Source organism: Panthera onca, chromosome C1 (assembly GCF_046562875.1).
Source record: "Panthera onca isolate mPanOnc1 chromosome C1, mPanOnc1 haplotype 2, whole genome shotgun sequence".
Lineage (NCBI taxonomy): Eukaryota > Metazoa > Chordata > Mammalia > Carnivora > Felidae > Panthera > Panthera onca.
Window position 1 is genome coordinate 214,559,634 of NC_138346.1, and position 25,247 is coordinate 214,584,880.

Here is a 25,247-nt window from a genome sequence, read left to right on the forward strand (position 1 = left end):
TGTCTGGAAGGGATTATGGAGGACTGAGAATTTTTTTCTTAAATGTTTGGTAGAGTTTACTGGTGAACCCATATGGGCCTGGTACTTTCTGTTTTGAAAGGTTATTCGTTATTGATTGAGTTAATTTTATTTTTTTAAAATTTTTTTAATGTTAATTTTGAGAGAGAGAGAGACAGAGCGTGACTGGGGGCGGGACAGAGAGGGAGACAGAATCCAAAGCAGGCTCCAGGCTCCAGATGTCAGCACAGCCAGTGCGGGGCTTGAACCCACAAACCCTGAGACCATGACCTGAGCTGAAGTCAGATGCTTAACAAGCTGAGCCACCCAGGCATCCCTCCCTGCCTGACTTTTTTTTTTTTTTTTTTTTTTTTGAAAGCAATGCAAGTGACTTATTGGCTGTTAGAACTAGAAAGTCCAGGGTAAGATAGGCTTCCGGGTGGTTTGACGCGGTTCTGCCTCGTCGTTGAAGACCCCCTACTGCTTCTCTCCTCCCGCCTTCAGCCTTGTCAGCATTGTTTCAAACCTGACTTCTCTCAGGGGCAAAAAGAATCCACAAACCCAGGTTTCCTGCCCATAGAGGGGAGAGTGTCCTTTTGGTGGCTCTTCCAGAAGAGTGAGAAGCTTTCGTAGAGGCCCCAGTACTAAAGGATACGTTACGTGTCTCTGGGCAGAATTAGTCCAGATGTCCCTCCCGACCCAACATCTGCACCTGAGAAATGGCATGTGCTGTTGGCTCAGGTGTGGGTCCGAGGGGCCTAACATTGAATATTTAAGGATTGTTTAGTCTTCTTGCAGAATTGACTTGTTTGTCATCAATTCCTCTTTATTCCCAATAATTTTCCTTGCTCTGAACTTGGCCTTGAAATTAATTAAATCAAATTACACTTGCTTTCTTTTGATAGTGTTAGCATGGTATATCTTTCTCCATCCCTTCCCTTTTAATCTATTATTTTTTAATGTTTATTTTTGAGAGAGAGAGCACGAGCCCGTGTGAGTCAGGGAGGGGCAGAAAGAGAGGGGGGCAGAGGATCTGAAGCGGCTCCACTCTGACAGCAGTGAGCCCAACACGGGACTCGAACTCATGAATCGTGAGATCATGACCAGACCTGAAGTCAGACTCAACCAACTGAGCCATCAGGCGACCCCCGCCCTTTTAATCTGTATTTTCTTTACATTTAAAGTGGCTTTCTCGTAGGTAACACATAGTTAGGTCTTATTTTTGATCCATTCTGACGATCTCTGTCTCTTAATTGGTGGATTTAAACCGATAATGTTTACAGTGACTGATTTAGTTGGTTTAATATCTGTTGTATTCATTACTGTTTTTTGTTGTCTTGTTCTTTGTTCCTCTTTTTGTCTTCCATACTTTTTCTGCCTTTGTGCTTCTAATTGAACATTTTATATGATTCCATTTTCTTCCTTTTGTTAGCACACCAATTATACTTCCTCTTTTACTTTTTATTTTTAAGTGACAGACCAGGTTTTTGGTTTTTTAAAGTTTATTTATTTTGAGACAGAGAGAGAGAGCGTGCGCATGTGTGCACGCAAGCAGGGGAGGAGCAGAAAGAGAGGGAGAGAGAGAATCCCAAGCAGCCTCCGTGGTGTGAATGCAGAGCCCGACTCCTGAACCGTGAGGTCATGACCTGAGCCGATGTGAAGAGTCAGACGCTTAACTGACTGAGCCAGCCAGGTGCCTCCCTTTTTCACTTTTTGAAGCGATTGTCCTAGAGTTGCCACTGTACTCTTACAGGTAAAACCCAAGTCCACTTTCAGATACCACTATACCACTCCGTGGATGGTGCATGCACTTATAAAAACGTATTCCTGATTCTTCCCTCCTGTCACTTGTATTATTATGGTCGTTCACTTTACTTTACACGTAAGCATATAAAAGCTCACACACACACACACTATTAAATACATTGTTGCTATTATTTGAAAGACTGTTATTGGATCAAATAAGAGTAAGAAAAATAAGTTTTTTTAATAAAAGTGTTTATTCATTTTTGAGAGAGAGAGAGAAGGAGAACACAAACAGGAAAGGGGCAGAGTGAGGGAGACACAGAATCCGAAGCAGGCTCCAGGCTCTGAGCTGTCAGCACAGAGCCCGACGCGGGGCTCGAACTCACAAACCTCGAGATCATGACCTGAGCCGAAGTCGATGCTTAACCGACTGAGCCACTCAGGCACCCCCCAAAATAAAAGTTTTTATTTTATCTCCATTTATTCATATTCCATTGCTCTTCCTTTCTTTTATATATGAGTTTCTGATTTACATAATTTTCCTTATCTCTGAAGAACTTTTAGCATTTTTTTACAAGGCAGGTCTGCTGGCAACAAATCCTCTCAATTTTTGTCTGAGAAAGTCTTCATTTTCCCTTCATTTCTGAAGGATAATTCAGATTCTAGGTTGGTGGGCTTTTTTCTCTTAGCAGTAAATATTTCACTCTACTCTCTTCTTGTTTGCATGAATTCTGCAAAATTGAAGGTTATTATTTGCTTTCATATAGGAAAAATGTTTTCTTCTCTGACTTCTTTCAAGGTTTTTTCTTTATCTTTGATTATCTGCAGTTTGATTATGATATGCCTAGGTATAGTTTTGTTTTCTTTTGTTTTGTTTTCATTTATCCTGATTGGTGTTCTCTGAGCTGCTGTGGTTTGCTGTCTTTGGGGAAGATTCTGTCATTGTTTCAAATATTTCTTCCATCCTGTCTCCTTCAGGTGTTTCCATTATGCACATACTGCACCTTTTGTAGTAATCCTGCAGTTCTTGGATATTCTGTTCTTTTGTTATTTCAGTCTTTTTCTCTTTGCCTGTCAGTTTCGGAAGTTTCTGTTGTTATATCCTCGAGTTCAAGAGCATTTCGTTGGCTGTGTCCAATCTGGTCTGATTGAGACCTTGAGGGATATTCTTCATCTCCGTTACACTGTAGGTTTTGATCTCTGGCATTTCTTTTTTATTCTTGCATAGAATTTTCATCTCTCTCCTTATGTTCCCATCTGTTCTTGCATGTTGTCTACTTTTTCCATTAAAGCTCTTAGCATATTAATCATAGTTTAAAAAAACTCCTGGTCTCATAATCCCAACACTCCTGCCGTATGTGAGCGCTTCTGATGTTTGTGCAGTCTCTTCAACCTGTGTTGTCGTTTATGTCTTGTAGTTTTTTGTTGAACAGTGGACAGGATGTGCTGGGTGAAAGGAACTGCAGTGAGCAGACCTTCAGTGAGGTGGTGGTGAGGTGTATAAGGGTGCCTCCCAGTGCTCCGTTAGGTCTCAGTCTTTTAGTACCCTGCGCCCTGGGACCGTGAGCCTCACCAGTGCCTCTCAGTCATCCCTCTCCCCACTTCAGTGGGACTGGATGGCGAGGGTGGGTTGGAGTTGGGTATCTCCTTTCCTCCAGGTAGGTCAGGCTCTGATAAAATAGTTCCTCCTGTGGGCAGACCTTGTAAAGAATGCCCTGGTATATTTCAGAATGGTTATTCTCCTTGTCCTCCCTTGGGAGCATGGGGGGATTTTTCTCTGATATTCACTGTGTAGTATCTCCTAGGGCTCCTGGAGATAGAACCCACAAGCGTGGGGGCCCCCCAGTGATGGGGCCCTCCTGGAGTTTTTACCTTTTAGACTCATCCACGCTGAGCCCCCAGCTCTTCATCAGGTAGCAGTTCAGGTTCTCCTCCCTGGGCGCTGGCTCCTGCCTAGGGTTCTGCTCAGATGGGTTGTTAATTCTCTCTGTATCTGGCCACTGCAGTTCAGGGGGCAGTGGTCTGCCCTGGGACATCACATCTCTCATGGTGTAAGAAGAGTTGCTGATACTTCAGTTTGCTCAGGTTTTTACTTGTTAGGACAAAATGGTGACTTGTAAACTCATTACATGCTGGACCAGAAACCAGAAGTTCTCAGTGTCACAATTTATTTTATTATTTTTTTTTTTAAATTTTTTTTTCAACGTTTTTTATTTATTTTTGGAACAGAGAGAGACAGAGCATGAACGGGGGAGGGGCAGAGAGAGAGGGAGACACAGAATCGGAAACAGGCTCCAGGCTCCGAGCCATTAGCCCAGAGCCTGACGTGGGGCTCGAACCCACGGACCGCGAGATCGTGACCTGGCTGAAGTCGGATGCTTAACCGACTGCGCCACCCAGGCGCCCCCTCAGTGTCACAATTTAAAGTATACAGTCCAGTGGCATTTAGTACATTTGCAGTGTGGTGTAACCACCGCTTCTGTCTACTTCCAAAATGTTTTCATTACCCCAGAAGAAAATTTATACCCATTAGACAGTTTCTTCCTATTCCCTTCTCCCCTGAGTCCTTGGTAACCACTAAGCTACTTTCCATCTCTGGATTTAGCTTTTCTGAATATTTCATGTAAATAGAACGGTACCATATGTGACCTTTTATTACATCAGGCTTCGTCCACATTGTAGCGTGTGTTAGTACCCCATCTCTTTTTAATGGCTAAATAATATTCCACCACATTTTTTAAAAGCTTATTTATTTTTGGGAGGGGCAGAGAGAGAGATGGAGACACAGAATCCAAAGCAGGCACCAGGCTCTGAGCTGTTAGCACAGAGCCCGACGTGGGGCTTGAACTTACGAACGGCGAGATCATGACCTGAGCTCAAGTCAGACATTTAAACCACCCAGCCACCCAGGCGCCCCCTGAATATTAATGTATGAGTATTTGAGTACCTGGAACAGTTTTGGGGGCATATCCTGAGGAGTGGAATTATTGGATCATAGGGTAATTCTTTGATTTATTGAGGAATCACCAAACATGCCTGAACTATTTTACGTTCTTGTCTGCAGAGAGTTACCGCCCCCCCGCCCCCCCCCCCCCCCACCACACATCGACTGTTTACATTTCAAAGTGAAGCATCCTCTAGTCCTTCAACTGTTCTTTGTAGGACCTGTGACTTTATTTCTAAAATCTCTGCCAGTCTGTCTGGTTTCTTTCTCCTTGAGTGCTCCATGGCATAGATACTACCTTTCAGAGGAGGCAGAGGGTTTAATAGAGTTCTGCGCATAGGACCGGAGTTGGGGTGGCGTGGGGTTAGCTCCCCTTGTCTGTGCTTTTCACGTACCTTGTCACACCGACTTTATTTAACCGAGTTCTTCCCCCATGTTGGTGTTGAACCATGCTTCTCATCTTCTAACTTGAGGCTTTGTTTTAGTGCACATCTTTCCATTCCTTTCCATTCCATTTCATTTTGCTGTGTGTGACTCACCACCCCATTCTGTCAAGTGATTTTTTAATCTTGACTCCACATTCCATCTGTTCATTCTCAAATTTGATGTAAAGGCTGGAAAGAGCCAACTAAGGATGAACCTTTGAAAGGCTATGAGAGACCGTACTAGGTTTTCTCAGGTTCATCACGCGGTCCTTTGGGGATGTGATTAAACCCATTGTAAGTCCACCCATCTTTATTTTCATCCAGTTTCCATTTTGCTGTCTTGTTCTTAGTCACAAAGAAATGAAAGTCTTCACCAGATGCCTTGTCCCAGTTTAATTCACTTTTTCTAGAGTTTCCATTGAGTGGTGGTAAGCAGAGTTTGTATGGAGGTGCTCGGGACTTCATAAATCGTGCCTGATGTTACTCTTTCCGGCATCCCCATGGCTTTCCCAATAACCTTCTCACAAGAGAAAAGGTGTGGGTCACTCGTACTTGTGAATAATATTACCAGACCAATCTAGAATTTTGTTCATGATCACTATCCAACTCACTGAAAGAGTTTTAAACTGTCCAGCTTCGTCCCATTCTGAAAATTCAGATATGATGTGCTTTGCACATTTCTTAAACTCTACTGTAGGTTAGCAGTTCTGTTCATAAGTTTTCTCAGCGTCCCTTAACCCCCCATGTAACTTAGGAGAAGCGTGTGCTGTTCTTTGTCTGTGTGTCCTCCCCAGTCTTGGCCTTGAGTTCTCTCATGGTTGTATCGACTCTGCTCTTTCTACTCTAAACGTGCTTCTTGAGAAACATGGTGGCAGGATAAGATCGAGCGGTTTTATTTTCTGTGTTTATCATAAAAATGTTACATTGGTTTTTATGTAATGTAAGAACTTTGTGTAAAAACACTTATCTTGCTGTGAGTAGTGTAAGAACGTAAGCAATGAGCAAAAAAAATAGGGAGCAAGGACAGAATCTTCACTTTTCTGACCAGTTGTCCTGGATTTATTAGGCGATTCGAGTCAACTCTTGACGGTATTTTGGGGCTGGGTAACCGCCCGTTAACTCCGCATTGATAACAAATGTCAGCAGGTCTTTAATACTAGGTGGCCTTTTCTGAACTATATATGATAAAGTTTTCCATTGTAGATGAAGGTCAGGAGACTAAAAAAACCACACAGAACTTGGAAATTACCACCAGACTATTATGTTCCGATTCGGGACAGCGCCCTGTCCTATTTGAATTCGAGACAGATGTGAGAATGATAAAGAAGAAAGCAGAGGGCACACTTGGCCTGTGTTTTCTGATAACGTTGCAAAATAGGAAATTTAAGGAACTCGTGGCCTCCCCTGGGTTGTGTAACTAGATTTCTGATTGACTGGCAGTCTGAGGGTTAATTGATAAATGGATGAGTACAAACCAACAACTTGAAATGTTCTGATCGTGTCTGGGCAGTGAATTTGTTGCTGTCATGTTATATATTTAATTGTGTCGAAAACTGCATAAAAATATATGTGCTCTGAATCATCTTCACGCACATAAGCTATGAACTGAGAGGCGTGAAAGGGCTCTGTTCCAAAAATACCGTCCTCCAGCAGCTTGCAGTTTGCCTCCATTTCCGCTTTTGTATGAAGGCATTGAAGGTCTTTGCAAAACGCAAGTGTGGGCACCTTAAGTCATTGTCATTGATTAGCGCCCGACTATTCGGTTCTCAGACCGGCCACCCAGTCTTAGCAGGACTGTGAGACATGGAAAGTTGCAGCGGGTGAGTTTTGATTTGGTGCAGATGAGGAGGTCAGGAATATCTGGGGGCGCCTGGGTGGCTCAGTTGATTGAGCGTCCAACTGTGGATTTCAGTTCAGGTCATGATCTCACGGTTCGTGAGATCGAGCTCCGAGTCAGGCTGTACGCTGACAGCGTAGAGAGCCTGTTTGAGATTCTCTCTCCCTCTCTCTTTGCCCCTCCCCCACTCACGCTGTCTCAAAATATATAAACTTTTAAGTTTTATTTATTTAATCAAGTGGTTTTTTAAAAGAATGTTTATTTTTGAGAAAGAGAGCAAGCAGGGGAGGGGAGGGGCAGATAGAGAGAGAGAGAGAGAGAGAGAGACATTGAATGCAAAGCAGCTCCAGGCTCTAGGCTCTGAGCTGTCAGCACAGAGCCCGACGCAGAGCTCAAACCCATGAACTGTGAGGTTGTGACCTGAGCTGAAGTCAGACGTTTAACCAACTGAGTCACCCTGGTGCTCCTTATTTTATTCACTTACTTTATTTATTTTTAATTGGTTTTTTTTTTTTAATGTTTTGTTTTTTGAGAGAGAGAGAGACAGAGCATGAGCAGGGGAGGGGAAGAGAGAGGGAGACACAGAATCTGAAGCAGGCTCCAGGCTCCAAGCTGTCAGCAAAGAGCCTGACGTAGGACTCGAACTCACGAACCGTGAGATCGTGATCTGAGCCAAAGTCAGATGCTTAACTGACTGAGCCACCCAGGCGCCCCAACTTTAAAAAATTAAAAAAAAAAAAAAAAAAAAAAAAGAAGCGGTTAGGAAAATCTGGAGGCATATACTGATGGGGGTGGGGCGGCTGTACACGTTGGAAACTGGCCTGCCAGGGGAGGTTCTGGGAACCTGTTAGTAGCACATGTAGGAAGGCAGTGGCTTGATACTGGAGAGAAACTTCACGATTTTGCGTTGCTTTGCTTTGAGAAATGCTCTGCGTTACATTTGTGAGAATTAACAGTCGTGCATGAGATGATTTTGCTTCAGGCTGGGGGGCTCTTGCACTAAAATAAGCAAGGGGCCAGTGGCCATAGTTGGAACCAGTTATGAGTAAGTGTCCTAGAAAAGCGAAGCCAAAGACAGGTCTGTACCGAAATAGTTCGGAAGTGGGGGAGGTGTGGGGGGGAGTACACAGGGCAGGCAGGCATTTAAGAGAGCAAAAGTGAAAATCACCCAGTTTCTCTAACGAGGAAACTCTCTGAATGCCTCTATTCATGAGCCTTCTGTGATACGTTTGTTCTTTGTTGGGGAGTGCGTCAGAATCTCCTAGAGAATGTTCTATTACAAACCTGCCTGGCCCCAGGTCAGCCTGACTGACTCAGACTCCGGGGTGGGGGCCCAGGAGGTATAGTTGATGCAAGAAGTCTAGGGGATTCGGCCTCACACCCGGCCAGGGAGCACCGCTGTGGCCGATAAACTGAGGCACATTCCTGACTCTCTGGTTTGAATTCCCTTCCTCCGTTAGGGTCCTCATGTTAATCAATATAGTGTCTCCAGTTTCCTACCTCTACTTGCCGCAGAGAGAAACATCTGGGGGAGGAAGACACATTCTCCACCTCTGGCTCTTCCTCCCTTTTCACTCCTCAGAAAACTTAGTTCTGAAATTCAACCATTCAGTATTCCCACGTGAACATCCACCACCTGAGATAACAGAGCTTGAGAAACACTCACAGGACCCTCTGGACCTAACCCAGCCCCCTCCCGTGTTGATCAGAGAAGATCCCCAAGTTCCCCGGGGATGTAGACCAGCCAAGCGGTGCTTTTCTTTCAGGCACCCATCTTTATGCGTCACTTCTGGGGTATTGTGGGAGTCAGGCCAAGTGCCTCCTCTGTTGCCAGGGATACTGTAGCTAAGGGCAGGGCCTCTGGCTCCGGGGCAACAAGGATGGCCGCAGGGTGTTAATTACTGGGGCCTGAGCGGGATCCTGTGACCGGTGCCCTCCTGCCATCATAGCCACAGCCCGAGGGAGACCCCTTCTTTCCTAAAAGTCCAAGGATTATCTTCCCTGTCCGCATTGCCCGTCATCTTTGGAGCTTCTGGAAGGGTTATGCAAGAGTTTTTGCCTTTGGAAATCTTGCCGTAGCTGGACACAAGGTTCCCATAGTGGAGTGGCTGCCTGCCACGTGACGTTTGTGACATTAAAGGGAGGCTCTCAGTTAATACGCGAGATAGTTGTTCTTGAAGCTCGGGACACTAAGAGTGGAACACACACGTTACATTACTGTTCGACTTGCTGGTTTTGTTTTGGGTTGATGCCTGGCCTGTTAATTTTATGTGGTAAATCTTCATGTTGAGTAAAACAACACTTGATGAGAGAAGTAATTGACTGCCGCACTTTGTGCCAGTGAAGTGTTTTGATTTGATTGCCAGAAAAGTTTGTGAATATGATACTGAGCTACTTTGGAAAATGAAATGTAACTTTTTATGAAAGTCTGGGTGGTAGAAAAATGAGCCGATAAGTAACTGAGGTGTAGCCTCTTTAAATGTAAACACTAACAAAAAATTATTGAAGGGGCACCTGGCTGGCTCAGTTGGTGAAACATGTGACCCGATCTCGGGGTTGTAGGTTCAAGCCCCACGTTGGGTGTAGAGATTACTTAAAGATAAAGTCTTCAAAAAAAATCTGTTAAAGACTTTTTTAAAGTCTATGCGTTTTGCTAACAGTGAGTAAAATATACCAAGTATCCTTGATGCCTTAGGACCACTTATTCTCTGCGTCCACAGAGTAGAGCTTCACAGACCCCTCTGTGGAACATACAGAACTTTTTTTTTTTTAATATGAAATTTATTGTCAAAATGGTTTCCATACAACACCCAGTGCTCATCCCAAAAGGTGCCCTCCTCAATAGCCGTCACCCAGAGAACTTGTTTTAAAGAAAGAAATCCTTGTATCGTCTGTCTGTCCATCTCTCCGCCCATCCATTTACCCACCCATCTGTCTAGTTTATGTTTCATCTTTCTCATCACAGTGGAGGGAGAGTGTTTGATTAGGTAACCTGCTGACTAGTGTCCCAAAGATGTGCATCTCTGCAATTAATTAGGGAACAAGAAGGGAATCAACCCTCTTGGAAGTTATTGTTTTGTTTTTTTATTCTCAAAAGCAGAGTGTTTCTGTCTTTATTTTTATTTATTTTTTAAAATGTATATTTACTTTGAGAGAGAGAGTGCACTCACAAGCAGGGGAGGGGCGGAGAGAGAGGGAGAGGGAGAGAATCCCAAGCAGGCTCCGCGATGTCAGTGCAGAGCCCGATGCAGGGCTCCATCCCAGGAACCATGAGGTGACCGCAGCCGATATCAAAAGAGTTGATGCTCAACTGACTGAGCGACCCCGGCGTCCCTATTTATTTATTTATTTATTTATTAAAAAAATTTTTTTTACCCTTTATTCATTTTTGAGAGTGAGAGAGACAGAGCATGAGCGGGGGAGGGGCAGAGAGCGAGGGAGACACAGAATCCGAAGCAGGCTCCAGGCCCCGAGCTGTCAGCACAGAGCCCAATGCGGGGTTCGTACCCACAGACTGTGAGATCATGATCTGAGCTGAAGTCGGACGCTTAACCGACTGAACCACCCAGGCACCCCACCTATTTATTTATTTTTAAGTAGGCTTTAGGCCCAGTGTGGAGCCCAACATGAGGCTTGAACTCCCGACCCCGATATCCAGCCCAAGCCCTGAGCTGAGATCAAGAGTTGGATGCTTAACTGACTGAGCCAGCCAGGTGCCCTGTGTTTCTGTCTTTATTACTTCTCACCATTATTCAAGGTATACTGTCATTTCAGCTGCAAATTAACTTCTTTGTTGCTTTCTATCCTTCTGTGTCACTAGCCTTTAAGTCCTCTAGAAATACGACACCAGTGTCAACACTTGATTTGTATTTCCTCCCTGGTCTGTTTCCTCTGGGTAGCACTTGGGGAAGTCGCCCTCGCCCTTGAACTGTTAAGATAATGCTGCTGACGACAAGTGCAACTTGAGAACCACGGGCATAAGAGACATAGTGTTACAATTTGATCTCTAGTTACAGTGAGGCGCTAGATGAAGACGCTCGATTTCTGAAGGTCATTAAGAGATTTCACTATGTCTTAGAATAGTGATTTTTTAAAAATGTTTATTTATTTATTTTTGAGAGAAAGAGCATGCCTGAGCAGGGGAGGGGCAGGGGCAGTGGTGGTGGTGGCCGGGGGGGGGGGGGGGGGGGACAGAAACACAGGATCCAAAGCTGGCTCCGTGGTGAGAGCAGAGAGCCCAATGCAGGGCTCAAACACACAAACCATGAGATGATGGTGACCTGAGCCGAAGTCAGATGCTCAACTGACTGACCCACCCAGGCTCCCCTACAATAGTGATTCTTAACCTGGACTGGTTTCAGCCGGAGTCTGAAGCCCCAAAAACCTTCTGCCAAGTGTTTTGTATGTTTGCATTTTTTCCTTGGGAGGGGTTTTGTGGCTTTCGGTAGGTTCTCAGAAGAGTCTGTGGTCTGAAAAAGTTAGAACTTGGCTTTAGGAGGTCAGGCTACTTCCCTAACAGTTCTCCAGTTATTTGCCTTTGAGCTTGGGGGTGCTCTCTTTAAGCCAGACTTATTATCAGAAACATTCATTCCGCTTGGCTTTTCTTTGTATCCTGATTTTTAAAAGCATATTTGAAGTCATCACACTCTGATTTCTCAAAAATAGCATCTTGACTGTTGCTGTCTCTTACCTAATTGTGTAGCTGGATCTTTTTTAGACAATTAGCCTTATTGGTAAGCAAGATTGAGCAAACAGAGTGCCTGGAACATAGTTGATGATCCATGAATACATGTTGTATTTGGTGTTGAACATACAAAACTGGATATATTCAAGCCAGTAGGTTTTTGTTTTTGTTTTTTTTTTAAGAGTTTTATGAAATCTTTACACCCAACCTGGGGATTGAACTTAGAACCCCTTAGATCAAGAGTCACACGCCCCACTGACCAAGACAGCCAAGGGCTCCTCAAGCTAGTAGAATTTTCAGGTCAACACAGAAATGAATTGAAACATATTACTGAAAGACGTTTAAAAATGACAGTCTCAAGAAAGCTGTTAGAAAAAAAAAATCCTCAGTAAAACATTAGCAGAGCAAGTCCAACAGTGTATGAAAAGAATTACACACCAAGACAATGGTGTTCTTGCACTGGGATCTGTTGCAAGAACACAAGGCTGTTCCGGTGTTTAAAAAATCAGTAATTTGCCATATCGACAGGTTAAAGAAGAAAAATCACCTGATCATGTCGATTAAAGCAGAAATAACATTTGACAAAATCTAATACGCGTTCGTGATTAAAAAAAAAAACCCTAATTAGTAGACATACTTAATGGTGAAAAAAGTTGGGAAAGTTGTGGAAACCATGAACGCATTATTATTTAAAGTTTTTTCTTTCATAGCAAGTAGACTTTACGATGAAATGTTGCAGAGAAATGTATTGAGTTAAATCACTTGCTCTAGCAAAATAATCAGATAAGTATGAATCCTGACTGGATATTTGATACTATTAAATTTGATGTTATTTTGTGAACTTTTAAGATAATAATGCCTTTATGGTTTTAAAAAGAGTCATTATCTTTTAGAAATGTATGTTGAAATATTGAGGGGTGAAGTGATAGGAAGTTTGGGATTTGTTTCAAACTATTTGAAATTGGTGGTGGGCATGGTGTATAAATCAAACGAGATTGGCCCTGTGTTGATAATTGTAGTGGGTGAGTCATGGGCACACTGGGTTCGTTACTCTGTTCTGTCTACTTCTGTATATTAGGTAATATACAAAGATAAAATTACTTGACATAAAACTTGTTTGGTTTTACGCCCATATAATGGCTACTATCAAAAACCAGAAAATAATAGGTGTTGGTGAGGATGTAGAGAAATTGGAACCCTTGTGCGCTGACGGTGGGAATGTAAAATGGTGTGGCCGCTATGGAAAATAGTACGGCCGCTCTTCAAAAAATTAAGAATAGAAGTACTGTATGGTCCAGCAGTTCCACTTGTGGGTACGTACCCAAAAGTATTGAAAGGAGGGTCTTAAGAAGACCTGTCCTATTCGTGACAGCATTTCTCACGGTAGCCAAAGGGAGCAGTAAGCCAAGTGTCCGTTGATGGATGAGGATAGACAAAGTGTGGCCTTTCCACACAGTGGAATGATTCAGCCTCTTGCAAAGGAGATTCTGACACGTGCTCTAATATGAATGAACCTTGAGGATATTACACTAACTGAAATAAATCAGTCATAAAACAAATACCTACTTATTTGAGACACCTAGCAGAGTCAAATTCATGGAGACAGAAAGGAGAATGATGGCCAGGGGCTGTGGGAAAGGGGAATGGAGAATTATTGTTTAATGGGGACAGAGTTTCAGTTTTGCGGGAAAAGAGTTCTGAAGATGGAAGGTGGTAATGGCTACACGACGGTGTGAACGTACCTTGTGCCATTGAACGGCGCACCTAAAAATGGTTAAGGCGATGGGGACACCTGGGTGGTTCAGTTGGTTAAGCGTCTGACTCTTGGTTTTGGCTCAGATCGTGATCTCATGATTCGTGGGTTTGAGCCCCGCATCAGGCTCTGTGCTGACAGTAGGGAGCCTGCTTGGGATTCTCCGTCTCCCTCTCTCTGCCCCTTCTCTCTCTGCCCCTTCCTCCCTCCCTCCCTCTCTCTCTCTCTCTCTCTCTCTCTCTCTCAAAAATAAATAAACATTAGAAAATAAAAATTGTTAAGATGGTAAGTTTTATGTTGTATTTTGCTCCACAATTAACAAATTTTTGTTTGGATTTTGAAAGAATGATTAGAAGTCCCCTTTAATCCTTGAAAAGTTGGTTTTATAGAAAGTGTGATTTTGCTCCCTAAGAATTCTTTTCCAGAATGTGGTTAAAATTACTATTTTAATTAACCATAACCTAAGCTATAAGGGCAGGGACCCATTAATTCACCATCGTCTCCTCAGCACTTAGGAGACAACTTGGGGCTTGGTAAAGATGGGTGGGTGAAGGGATGGATGAGTGGGTGGACAGATAGACGGATGGATGGGCGGGCAGGTGGGTGGGTGGGTGGGTGGATGGACGGAAGGAACGAAGGAAGGACGGACGGATGGACCGCTGGATAAAAGAAAGGAAAAAGAAGCCCTTTCCCTGGATTCTCCCCAGTCCTGTTGTCCCTCTTAACCTTTCATCCCCAGATGGGACCAGCCGCCCCCTCATCATGTGTCGCAGATGTCTAGACACTGAACCACAGCCTTGGTTCGGCCCCTTACCGTTTCTCGTCTTGCCCCTGTAGCTGACGTCTGACTCCGTGATTCCACGCTTGCCCCTCCTGTCACTTCCACTCTGAGGCAGACGGCCTTCCTCAGGGGCGGCGTCAGGTGTCTCCCCGCTGCCTCCTCCGGTGCCTCCCCGCTTTGCGCATCCTGTGAGATCTGAACTTGGGAAACCACATCAAGGCTCCTCCCATTCCGCTCCCGCTTCCTCTCTGTCTTACCTCGTGGCATCTCCCGCGGGCCGCGTTCCTGGCCACGTGGAACCACGGGGAGCCCTTTGGTCTTCCAGTGTGGCTGATGGGGAGCCCGCGCCCAGCGCAGACCCGCAGCGCCCGCCCTCACCCGGGGCAGACTTGAGGGACCGGCCGGTGTCTCCTGGCAGGTCACCATCCCCACCTGCTGTAAGATGACCGTGCTCCCCGCGCGCGCTGCGGGTGTCAGTGCACAGTGCGCGGGTTGCTTGTCACGTGACGGGTGAACAGACCGCGCCCGAGATTCAAGGCTTGTTTGGTTAATTTCAGGCTTCATTTCACGCAGAAACGTGGTTTTATTTTAAAAATGAGCTTCACCGTAATGTAATGCACATAAATTATAAAGTTGGCTATTTTGAAGTCTGCAAATGGTTTTAAAGTGGAAATCCATGGTTTTCCTTAAGGAAACGGAGATGTCAGTGGTTCTCCAGGGTTCCCGGGAGGACGTTTGCCCCCAGGGGACACCTGGTGATGTCTGGAGACTTTTTTGGGTTGTCACCACTGGGGAGGGTGCTACTGGCACCTAGTGGACGGAGGCCAGGGATGCGGCTGAACGTCTCAACGCTCAGGACGGCCCCACAGCAAAGAATCTTCTGGTGCAGAGCGGCAGTCCCGCTGAGGTTGGGAATCCCTGAGCTAAATGGTATCTAATATACAGAGATTTTCCAAACACCTTATTATTAAATTTATTTGGAATTGTGAGGAAGCCCTTAAACCTGCACTTACTGATTTTGTCTAGAGATGCTCCGGCGGAAGTGTCTCATTTTAGAAAAAAAGTCAAGAGTGATTACAAAATGTATTTTACAAAGTCAGAGAAAAACTGATGCGGTATTAGCCAAAAGCATCACTAGGAACACCGTCAGCCGAAAAGGGGAGCGACTGTTCATAAATTCCATGCAGTGTTCCTTTGGTTAAATAAAAAGTTTCCTCTTCAGGGCGCCCGGGTGGCTCAGTCGCTTAGGCGGCCACCTCTCGATTTTGGCTCAGGTCACGGTCTCACTGTTGGTGGGATCGAGCCTCGCGTCGTGCTCTGCGCTGACAGCTCTTGCTTATAATTAATCTATCAATAAATATTTGTTGAGCGTCTGTGTGGGAGGCACAGCGTGGGCCCTTCGCTGATGTTGTTTCTAATCCTCAAAGCCAGGTTGTGGAAGGTTGTCCCCATTCCGGATTTGACGATGCGGAAATAGGCAGGGGGTGGTGAACTCATCTGTACCTAGTTACAGAGTGGGTCAGAAACAGAGTTCATTAATTTACTAAGTTCTGTCCGGTCCCAAGGTTCCTGCCTTTTCGACCAGACTGCACCGTTTACAACTTCTAGCAGCCTCTTGGCGCCTAGGGAATCGAGAGCGCTCCTCGGTGTAGCACTAAAGGGAGATGCTCACCGTAAATGGTAACTCAGGCCCCTCTCCAGCTGCACCTCCTTCCAGTCTCAGAGCCGTGCATTTACCAGTCTTGCGAGTTCCAGGATGTGCCCTGTGCCTGCTTCCTTTGTACCTGATACACGCACACTGCTCACAATACTCCCTCCCATCCAAGAGCCCTCGATGATCTCTTCAAAGATGTCCTTGGGAGGTCTCTGCTTGTTCTCCGATGGATCCTAGAGCCGATCTAGCATTTCCAGCCCCTTTCCAGACACGTGGTGGGGTGGCCACCCTCCACCCTGGAGGGTTCGGGTGGGGCCAGGTGACTAGTTCTGTTTCAGTGAGTTAGGAGCCATGTCTCCCCTCTTCGTGGAAGGTTAGGTCCCACAAGAAGACCCTCCCACGTGCCCACATTTGAGATGGCACAGGGCATGGCCACATTTGAGATGGTGGCTACTTGGCCACATTGGTCTCTGCTGACTCATAAAGTTCCCAAGACTGAGTGAGTCCCCTTTTATAGCTTTGTTTTTGTTTTTACCACATTGTATAACCCTTTAATTATAGCCACACCATTTTGGAATGTAGATGGTCATTGATATGTTTGTTTGTGTTCTCCCAGAGACTGGGACTTGATTCCCCAGAGCCCAGCGCCCAAGCGTGCGTAAACAGTGTGCTTACATATAGTAGACATTCAGGAAAGATTTCTTGGAACAAACTCAAAGTCAGTGGGCTGTGAAGCTGAAAGGACCTTTGACACTAGGCTGGTTCGAAAGACCAGGGATAGTCTGATTTAAATGAGAATTTATGACTGAGGGCAGGGCTTCGGAGAGTCTGCGAGAACCTGTGCCTTTTTGTATTTTGATTTTGGAACTCTATGAATATTTTGCTTATTCTGAATGTCTTTCAGGAAAAGAAGAATCAGCTGGAGATTTTATACTTACATAGTTTAGGCCACTTTTCTGTGCAGACCATCTTTAACAAAGGGCCCGCTAACAGATCACGTTCCGCTCCTTCGGGGAGGAAAGGGCTGGATTTTTTTCATCCAGGTCTGGTGGTTTGCAGCCTGTAATCCCAAGGACCAGACGCCACCTAGTGGCAGCATTCCTTAATTGCAGATTCTTTTGATGGCCCAAGCTTAAAAATTGAATCTGCAAACAAAACAGCATCGTCTAGGATTTGCTGATGACGTGCTGGCAATCTCTTAGGACATTCAGCTGATATATATTATGTCCTTATTGGCCTAGTACGACCAGCCCAGGTTTCTAGAAGGGGCACACATCAAGTGATCTTTTTGAAAGCAGTGTAATTCTCTTTATAGATGAAGAAAGCAATCAGAAGGGAGCTGTTTGGTGCTGGGTGGGTGTCAGGGCCACAGCACGCAGGCTTGGGAACCACCTCACCGGGGTGGGTGACTGGTGTGCCCTGGACAAGGGGTCAGCCCTCCTTGGCCCACAGAGCTGGGCTGTCCTGGGGAGGCGTACGTTTTATATTTAAACTTAGCCCTGGAGTTGGCCTTTGTATTGTTTTCATCTTGCTTTTTTAAATCGGTTGCAAGTTCTGGTGATTAAGATCTGCCTCAGCCTCAAAAACCAGCCGTGTCCCCAAACCATAGGCGTGTCCCCCAGATGTGACCTACGTACGGAAGGTCGGCTACCAGCCTTACTGTTCCAGGACTTCCGTTAAGACTGTGCCACTCAAAATTTAGTGGGCTTTTTAATGATCTAGAATGTGGTAAAGTGAATCAGGTAAAGGCTGTCAACATGGGTGACGTGTTCCTTTATCTGTGATTTTTTTGGGGAAGATTGCAGAAATATCACTCACTTGTTTCTGTAAATATTTGATAAGGCCAATTGAATGTGATGAAATATTAAAAATACCATTTATTAAATATTTAAAAGTTCAGTCCTTGGAACCGGCCGAATGTCTTCATTCTGCAGCCAGCTGAAAGGAGCAGTTTATAAATTGCGGATTACAAAATGAGGATCCTGGGACCGTAGCTGTACAATTCTTTTTGCCTCGAACCGTCAGCCATTTTCAGCCGCGGGCCTTTCCGCCAGGGCAGAAGTACATGCGTCGTTCTTCTGACCATCGCCGGTTTTATGCAGTTTGCTCCACCTGGCATTTCCACATTCCTTCTGGACTGAACACGCTCACTCGGCTTAAGTGTCAGCACTTTCATGGACTCACCCGTTGGAATAGTCTGCAGCTTTATTCGCTGTGCTTGTAACTTCATTAATACCACCTTAATATGAAAACAGGTGGGAGTCAAATACCACTGTGAAAGGTCCGTTGTCAATAGTAAGCTGAACTCACATCTTCTGTGTTTTAAAATGAGATCAGTGACAAACAGTGGAGGCTTTGCTCCGCTTCCTTCAAGACCCGCTGTTTCTCGGTATTAGACCTGGGACTCCAGGCACCCGTCCGCCTGTGTCCCGGGACAGGTTAACAGGGCACCTGGGGAGGACGGGCGTCTCAGCCACAGGGTAAACACTCAGCCTGACGGCAGAGCAAGGTTATTTCGTGTGCCCAGTGGGACCCTCTCAGACCAGAGGCCGCAGCAAACTGGGGCCCGTGCCAGGCACGCCCCCAGGTACTCACCACTGTCCCAGAGGGTATTTCCGAAGAAGGGCAGGTGCAGCCTACCCGTCTAATTCTCTTCTTTGCCAAATCTCCTGTCCTGGCAGCAGCTTTTGTGAGCGGAGGAGATCCTTTCCGAAGGCCCTTTAAATGTTGGGTCTTCATGATCTGGGTTTGATCTCACGTCAGTCTCCCCGTAACCGAATCCCAGCCTACCTCTGCAGACAGATGCCGCAGTATTTCAGCGTGTTCCGTTCTTCCAGATTCTCTAGCCTCCTGGAATTGGAACACCCACCTGCCAGAAACAAAACACGAAAAGCACCTTCCCAGCGTTAAAACGCCAAGCCATGCCTGGTTTTCTGTTCTCGGCACCAAAACCATCTTCTCTAAGAATTTACAAACCAAACACTGGGTTGATTTGTACTGTACATGAAATTGTTTATATACGCATCCATTTACCAAATAGTTCCCAAGTAAAGGCGCGGTGCTGGGTGCTGGGGGTTGACAGGGAACAAGGGGTCTCCCTCTCCCGGAATCCATGTTTTTGTTCACATACGTGTTTAGGAGAAGTAACAGCAACACCTCAGTGGCATTTTACCGGGTGCCAGGCTCTGTCCTGAGCATTTCGCATGTGACTGGTTTGATCACACAGCAGCCTATCAGGTGGGTACCAGTGCTGTACCCACTAGTACAGATGAGGAAACTGAGACCCGTGGGGGAAGCCAGGTAACCTGCCCCAGCGTCCCAGGCTGCACCCCCCGCCCTGCCCTCTGTCCAGCAGTGTGGCGATGAGTAGCAGAAGAAAAGGAGGAGAGCAAGTGGGGGGCAGAGTGCTGGAGGAGGGAACGTTTAACAGAGACCTGAGGGGATGAGTCCCCTGAGACCCTGCCAGGGGACTCCAGAGGTCAGAGCGGTTTTTTATTTATTTATTTATTTATTTATTTTTGAGGTTTATTTATTTTTGAGACAGAGACAGAGCAGGGGAGGGTCAGAGAGGGAGAGAGAGACACAGAATCCGAAACAGGCTCCAGGCTCTGAGCTGTCAGCACCGAGCCCGACGTGGGGCTTGAACTCACAGACTGTGAGATCATGACCTAAGCTGAAGTCGGACGCTTAACCGACTGAGCCACCCAGGCGCCCCTGGAGGTCAGAGTGGTTTTAATAACATCACGATGTTCCCTCCCTTCCTCCTCCTTCTCTCCCACTTGCACGGTGGGTGCTCTCTAGGGGCTGGGTGACATGTGACAGCGTGGCATACGGGTCGCGGTAGAAGTGAGGACCCAGCCGTCTTCTGTGAAGCCAGATGGTAGAAAGATTTGCAAAACTATAAAATGTTACCACTCTTTTAACTCTGTTTTCAAAAATAGTTGTTTTCATAAAAATGTTATTTATGTTAACATATAATAGGTTTGTTTTTAAAAATGAATCGATAAAATTTTTCTCTTTTTGAAAGCTTATTTTTGAGAAAGTGCGAGTGGGGGAGGGGCAGAGAGAGCGAGAACCCCAAGTAGGCCCTGCACTGTCAGCACAGAGCCTGATACGGGGCTCGAACCAACAAGCTCTGGGATTGCGACCTGAGCCGAAGTCGGACGCTTAACTGACTCAGCCACCCAGACGCCCCAGTAATCAACTTTTTCTTGATTTTAATTTCCAGTGCAGTAAATGCCGATAGGGATCGAGAGGATAGATCCCACGTAAACAAAAGCTGCTTAGGGTCCTCAGTAACATTTGGTGTCAGTGGGCTCTGGGAGCAGAGGTGGAGAACCAGCCGCCGGTTTAGAAGCGTCCCTCTGGCTGCCATGTGCAGAGCAGGTTCAGGAGGGTAAGGGTGAGGCTGGTCACTTGGATTCTGTAAATATCCAGGCGAGCAGCAGAGATGATGAGAAATGGCTCTGTCTACACTGATTTTGTATGTGTGTGTGTGTGTGTGTTTTTTCAGTTTATTTTTGAGAGAGAGAGAGTGGCCACACATGAGCATGGGAGGGGCAGGGAGAGGAGAGAGAGAGAGAGAGAGAGAGAGAGAGCGAGCGAGCGCGAGCGAGAATCCCAAGCAGGCTCAGTGCTGTCAGTGTAGAGCCAGATGTGGGACTTGAACTCACGAACTGTTGAGATCCTGACGTGAGCTGAAATCAAGAGCCGGATGCCTGACCGACTGAGCCCCGCAGGCGCCCCTTGGGTGTGTATTTTTGAAGACTGATAGCCACACACGTAAAACCTCCCATCGTAACCATTTCTAAGTGTCTGCCTCAGTAGTGTTAAGTGTCATTCCTCCTGTTGTGCGGCCAGTTCCCCGAACTGTTTTCAGGTCACAAAACAGACTCTGTACCCATTAAACGGCAACTGCCACGGGTCTGGATTCCTTTGAAAGCGAAGACACGGGGTTTGCGCCTGGTTTGGATACGGCGTGTGTAAACGTCTGGTAAACGCATCCTTAATGAGCGCGATGGGAGGTAGCTTCTTTCTCCTTCTCCGCCTGCTTGTTCGGGATGGGACACGTGACCGCTCCCCGAAAACTCCACGTCGAGTGAAGGCAGGGGAAGCCCAGGTGCTTCCGATCGCCCCAGTCTCCTGACGTCACGCAATGGCCATCACACGACAGCCAAGAAGTACTATCACATCGCGGTTAAACGTCGAGTTTTGGTTTCGGGTCCCTCTGAAGATGGACTTACACGGAGGAAAAGAACTCCGTAGGGGTGGTTCACTGAACACACAGGCACCGCCTACTTGGGAGTAAAGTGTCCTAGCATTCCTCGTACTTACATGGGCTGAGTTGGGGCGCTCCGTGGTGAATCCATTCACTGAGGGTATAATGTGGGCACGCGTGAGGGGGAAGTAAAAAGAAATGCCCAGAACGTGCGGGGGGGAAACAGGGATTCAGAGAGGGACCAGGGCCCCCAGGGAGAAGGTCTCACGCAGGCCCCCTGGGAGCCCCGCCCCAGGCAGAACAGATGGATGGGAATTCCACTCCGATTTCGTCCGGGGAGCTGACGGCCAGGATGGCAGTTGTTACCCTTAGAACGAAAGTAGCCGCTCTAGTGCCCAACCAAGGAGCAAAGACGTCACTTCTCCGGTGATGTGCCCGGCTTTGTGGATGGTGAGGATGTCCCTGGTGCACAGATGAGGAAATTGGCAGTACGAGGTCAGTCTGGTGCTCAAGGTCATGCAGCGAATCATAGAGGGGAGCTGGACTCTGAGCCCAAGTCAGCCTGACCTCAAAGTGGCTTACTTGTAGGGGGCGCCTGGGTGGCTCAGTCGGTTAGGCGTCCGACTTCAGCTCGGGTCACGATCCCACGGTCCCTGAGTTTGAACCCCACGTCGGGCTCTGTGCTGACAGCTCAGAGCCTGGAACCTGCTTCCAGTTCTGTGTCTCCCTCTCTCTGTGCCCCTCCCCCACTCACACTCTGTCTCTCTCAAAAATTAAAACATTAAAAAAAAAGTGACATATTTGTAAACACTGTTTCCAGTCAAGTTTTTCAGAGGTTTTGCATTTAGTTTTATTTATGCTCTGTAATTTTATTTTCATAAATCTTGTCTTTTATGTTTTTGTTTGTAATGTTAATTTTATTTATTTATTTTTTTAATTAAAAAAATTTTTTTTAATAGTTATTTATTTTTGAGACAGAGAGAGACAGAGAATGAACAGGGGAGGGGCAGAGAGAGAGGGAGACACAGAATCTGAAACAGGCTCCAGGCTCTGAGCCGTCAGCCCAGAGCCCGACGCGGGGCTCGAACTCACGGACCGCGAGATCATGACCTGAGCCGAAGTCGGACGCTTAACCAACCGAGCCACACAGGCGCCCCTGTAATGTTAATTTTAAATAAATAATCTTATATTACTATTGCTATAAAGAAATGATAGTATATCTTTCTTTGTAACTTTCCTGTGACAGGCTGATAACAGAAGTAGATTGTGTATAATAGTTATCAGTCTTTTTTCTTTTTATTTCTAGAGCAATTTATTTTGTTTTTTTAAAGTTTATTTTGACAGAGAGAGAGAGAGACACACACACAGAGCATGAGTGGGGGAGGGACAGAGAGAGAGGGCGACACAGAATCCCAAACAGGCTCCAGGCTCGGACCTGTCAGCACAGAGCCCGACGCGGGGCTCGAACCACGAACCATGAGATCATGACCATAGCTGAAGTCGGACGCTCAACCGACTGAGCCTCCCAGGCGCCCCTAGAGCAATTTCTTTCTTTCTTTTTTTTTTTTTTTAACGTTTATTTATTTTTGAGACAGAGAGAGACAGAGCATGAACAGGGGAGGGGCAGAGAGAGAGGGAGACACAGAATCCGAAGCAGCACCAGGCTCTGAGCGGTCAGCACAGAGCCCGACGCGGGGCTCGAACTCACGGACCGTGAGATCATGACCTGAGCCGAAGTCAGACGCTCAACCGACCGAGCCACCCAGGCGCCCCTAGAGCAATTTCTTTCTTACTTCTGGTTGCTTCAGTTTCTACCTCACTGACTCTGGAATTCACAGTTTGACCCCTTCAGCGTCTTGATACGAAACTTTGCAACAACAGATACAAGTGTTGCCTTCCAGGCTAGTGAGAGGTTTAATTATTTTAGTAATAGACGTATGTCTTTAAAAGCAGTTGAGTTTAAAGTAATAATTCTGACCTGGTCTATTTCCTTTCTTCTTCTTCTCTTTCTAAACCCAGTTAACAAGCACAAGCCATGGCTCGAGCCCACCTATCATGGCATCGTCACAGAAAACGACAACGCGGTGCTCCTCGACCCTCCGCTGATCGCCCTGGATAAAGACGCACCTCTGCGGTTCGCAGGTACGAACGTGGCTTTTCTCTCCCCGAAAGTCCCGACTGGATGCGAAGCATTTCACACACCCCACTCGGACCGTTTCTGAGCCTCCCTGAAAATGTCTTGATAGTTAAGAGGTGTTTGTGGCTCCTGCGTGCTGCATTTTCTCCTTTTAATTCTAATAGTTGGGGCAGCTGAAAAAAAAGCCTGTACTTCTTGGAAAGCAAAACGTTCATTGCATCCTTGTATAATTCCTGGGTGTGACCGGAAACGGGAACACCTAGGCCAGTGCACCTCAGACTAGTATGCGCACAGAGCACCTGAGGATTGTGTTAAAAATGCGGATTCGGGTCCGCCTGAATCTCTGTAACATTGAGTGTCATCTGTACTTCCTAAAAGCCCCGTAATTCCTGGCATCACACACACAAAAATGCGGATTTGGCTACAGTGGGTCTGGGGGGGACCTGAGAATCTGCCTTTCCGACCTGGGGCCGCTAGTGCTGCTGGGTCGTGAGCGGCAAGGACCTAGATAAACTGCGCCCTGGACTGTCCTTGCATTGCTTGGATTTGGGGGACCGGCAGAGGCTAAGCTGAAAAGTTGGAGCCGTGTTCATAGAAGAATCTTTTTGGCTCAGGTTTTACTTGCAGTAAATTTTTGAGTCGCCTCGTAAGATTGTAACCTGGGTGTTCATAAGAGATCTCTAGGATTGCTTTGGAGGTTGTCTGCTTTGTAGCATTAAATAGCACTTTCCGAGTCAGAATGCTCTTGCTTTTACGCAGTGACCTTAGTAGCTTCCTTAGCTGGTGGAAGAAAGTGTTACTTCACCCTCTCTTTGCCTCAGGATCAAAACTGACGTTGCGATGTTAATTTTTAAAGACTAGTGTTTGCCTGATACTTCTGCAGAACACGGTTTCTCACATGAAAGAGGGCGTTTGTTCTCTTTGCCTACGGACAGATAAGGAAAATTCAATTAACTCGTGCACATTCTCTCATACGTTAATTTTTCTGTGGTAAATTGAGGGAAATGAATGTGAGGTCATTTCTGAAGAGCTTTTTTTTTTTTTTTTTTTTTTTTACCCGGGCTCCACACCCAACATGGGGCTTGAACTCACGACCCTGGGATCAAGAGTCGGATGCTCTACCGACTGAGCCATCCAGGTGCCCTCTGAAGAGCTATTTTTAAAAAGAATTTGTTCTTCATTCGGTTCGAGTGCCGTGTCCCATTTTCAGGGACGTAACCTGAGGCCAGTTGGTTTTACTTGTTTATTGGTTTTTCCAGAGAAACCCAGTGAGACGGACAGGACTCCGAGGAAGCACACGCAGTGTTTGTCCACGGAGGTGGTTGGTTTCGTTTGCTCCTAGATTTAAGACCATGTTAGCATCGCATATCGCTTTCCCCGGAACTGCCTGGGTTTGGGGGTGTCTGTGTGTAAACACGTATACACAGGCGACCCACGTGTGCTACGAAGTTAGTATGCACGGTGCCTCCTTGGGGGTGTGACGTTTAGTGCTGTGTGAATAACCTTATCGGATGCCCTAGCTTATGCTTTTGAGTGGACTTACCCGCTTCTGACATTTCATAAATGTTGAGAGGATTGCAGCCCGGAGTGCTAGATTCACCCCCTTAGGCCTCGCAGTGAAGTACCAGCCGTTCACCCGTTGTGTCCAGAGCACCCTCCTGCCGTGTTACTGATAACAGGGAACGTTTCTAAAGCCTTTGCAGGGGCGCCCCGCTGGCTCGGTCGGTTAAGTGCCCGACTTCGGCTCAGGTCATGATCTCACGGTTCGTGGGTTCGAGCCCCGCGTCGGGCTCCGTGCTGACAGCTCGGAGCCTGGAGCTGCTTCAGATTCTGTGTCTCCCTCTCTCTCTGCCCCTCCCCAGCTAGTGCTGTGTGTGTGTGTGTGTGTGTGTGTCTCTCAAAAATAAACATAAAAAATAATAGTAATAAATAAATAAAGCCTTTGCGATGTTCCAGGCACTGTTCTAAGTGCTCTACAAATTTCTGTTTAATCTGCAACAAGCTTAGGAGGTAAGAATGCTTCCTGCCATCCCTGTTTTGTTTATTGATTTATTCTTAAAGTCAATACGTT

The 25,247-nt window shown here is 46.3% G+C and overlaps 1 protein-coding gene across 4 annotated transcripts in view; it reads left to right on the top strand.

The window, feature by feature from the left end:
- CLSTN1 (calsyntenin 1) overlaps positions 1-25,247 on the top strand; it is an 89,653-nt gene that overhangs the window by 22,652 nt on the left and 41,754 nt on the right. For all 4 annotated transcript variants that reach the window (XM_078452461.2, XM_078452463.2, XM_078452462.2 and 1 more), the window contains exon 2: positions 23,059-23,181. In XM_078452461.2, coding sequence (XP_078308587.1) covers positions 23,059-23,181 — 123 coding nt within the window. The remainder of the gene's footprint in view (positions 1-23,058; positions 23,182-25,247) is intronic.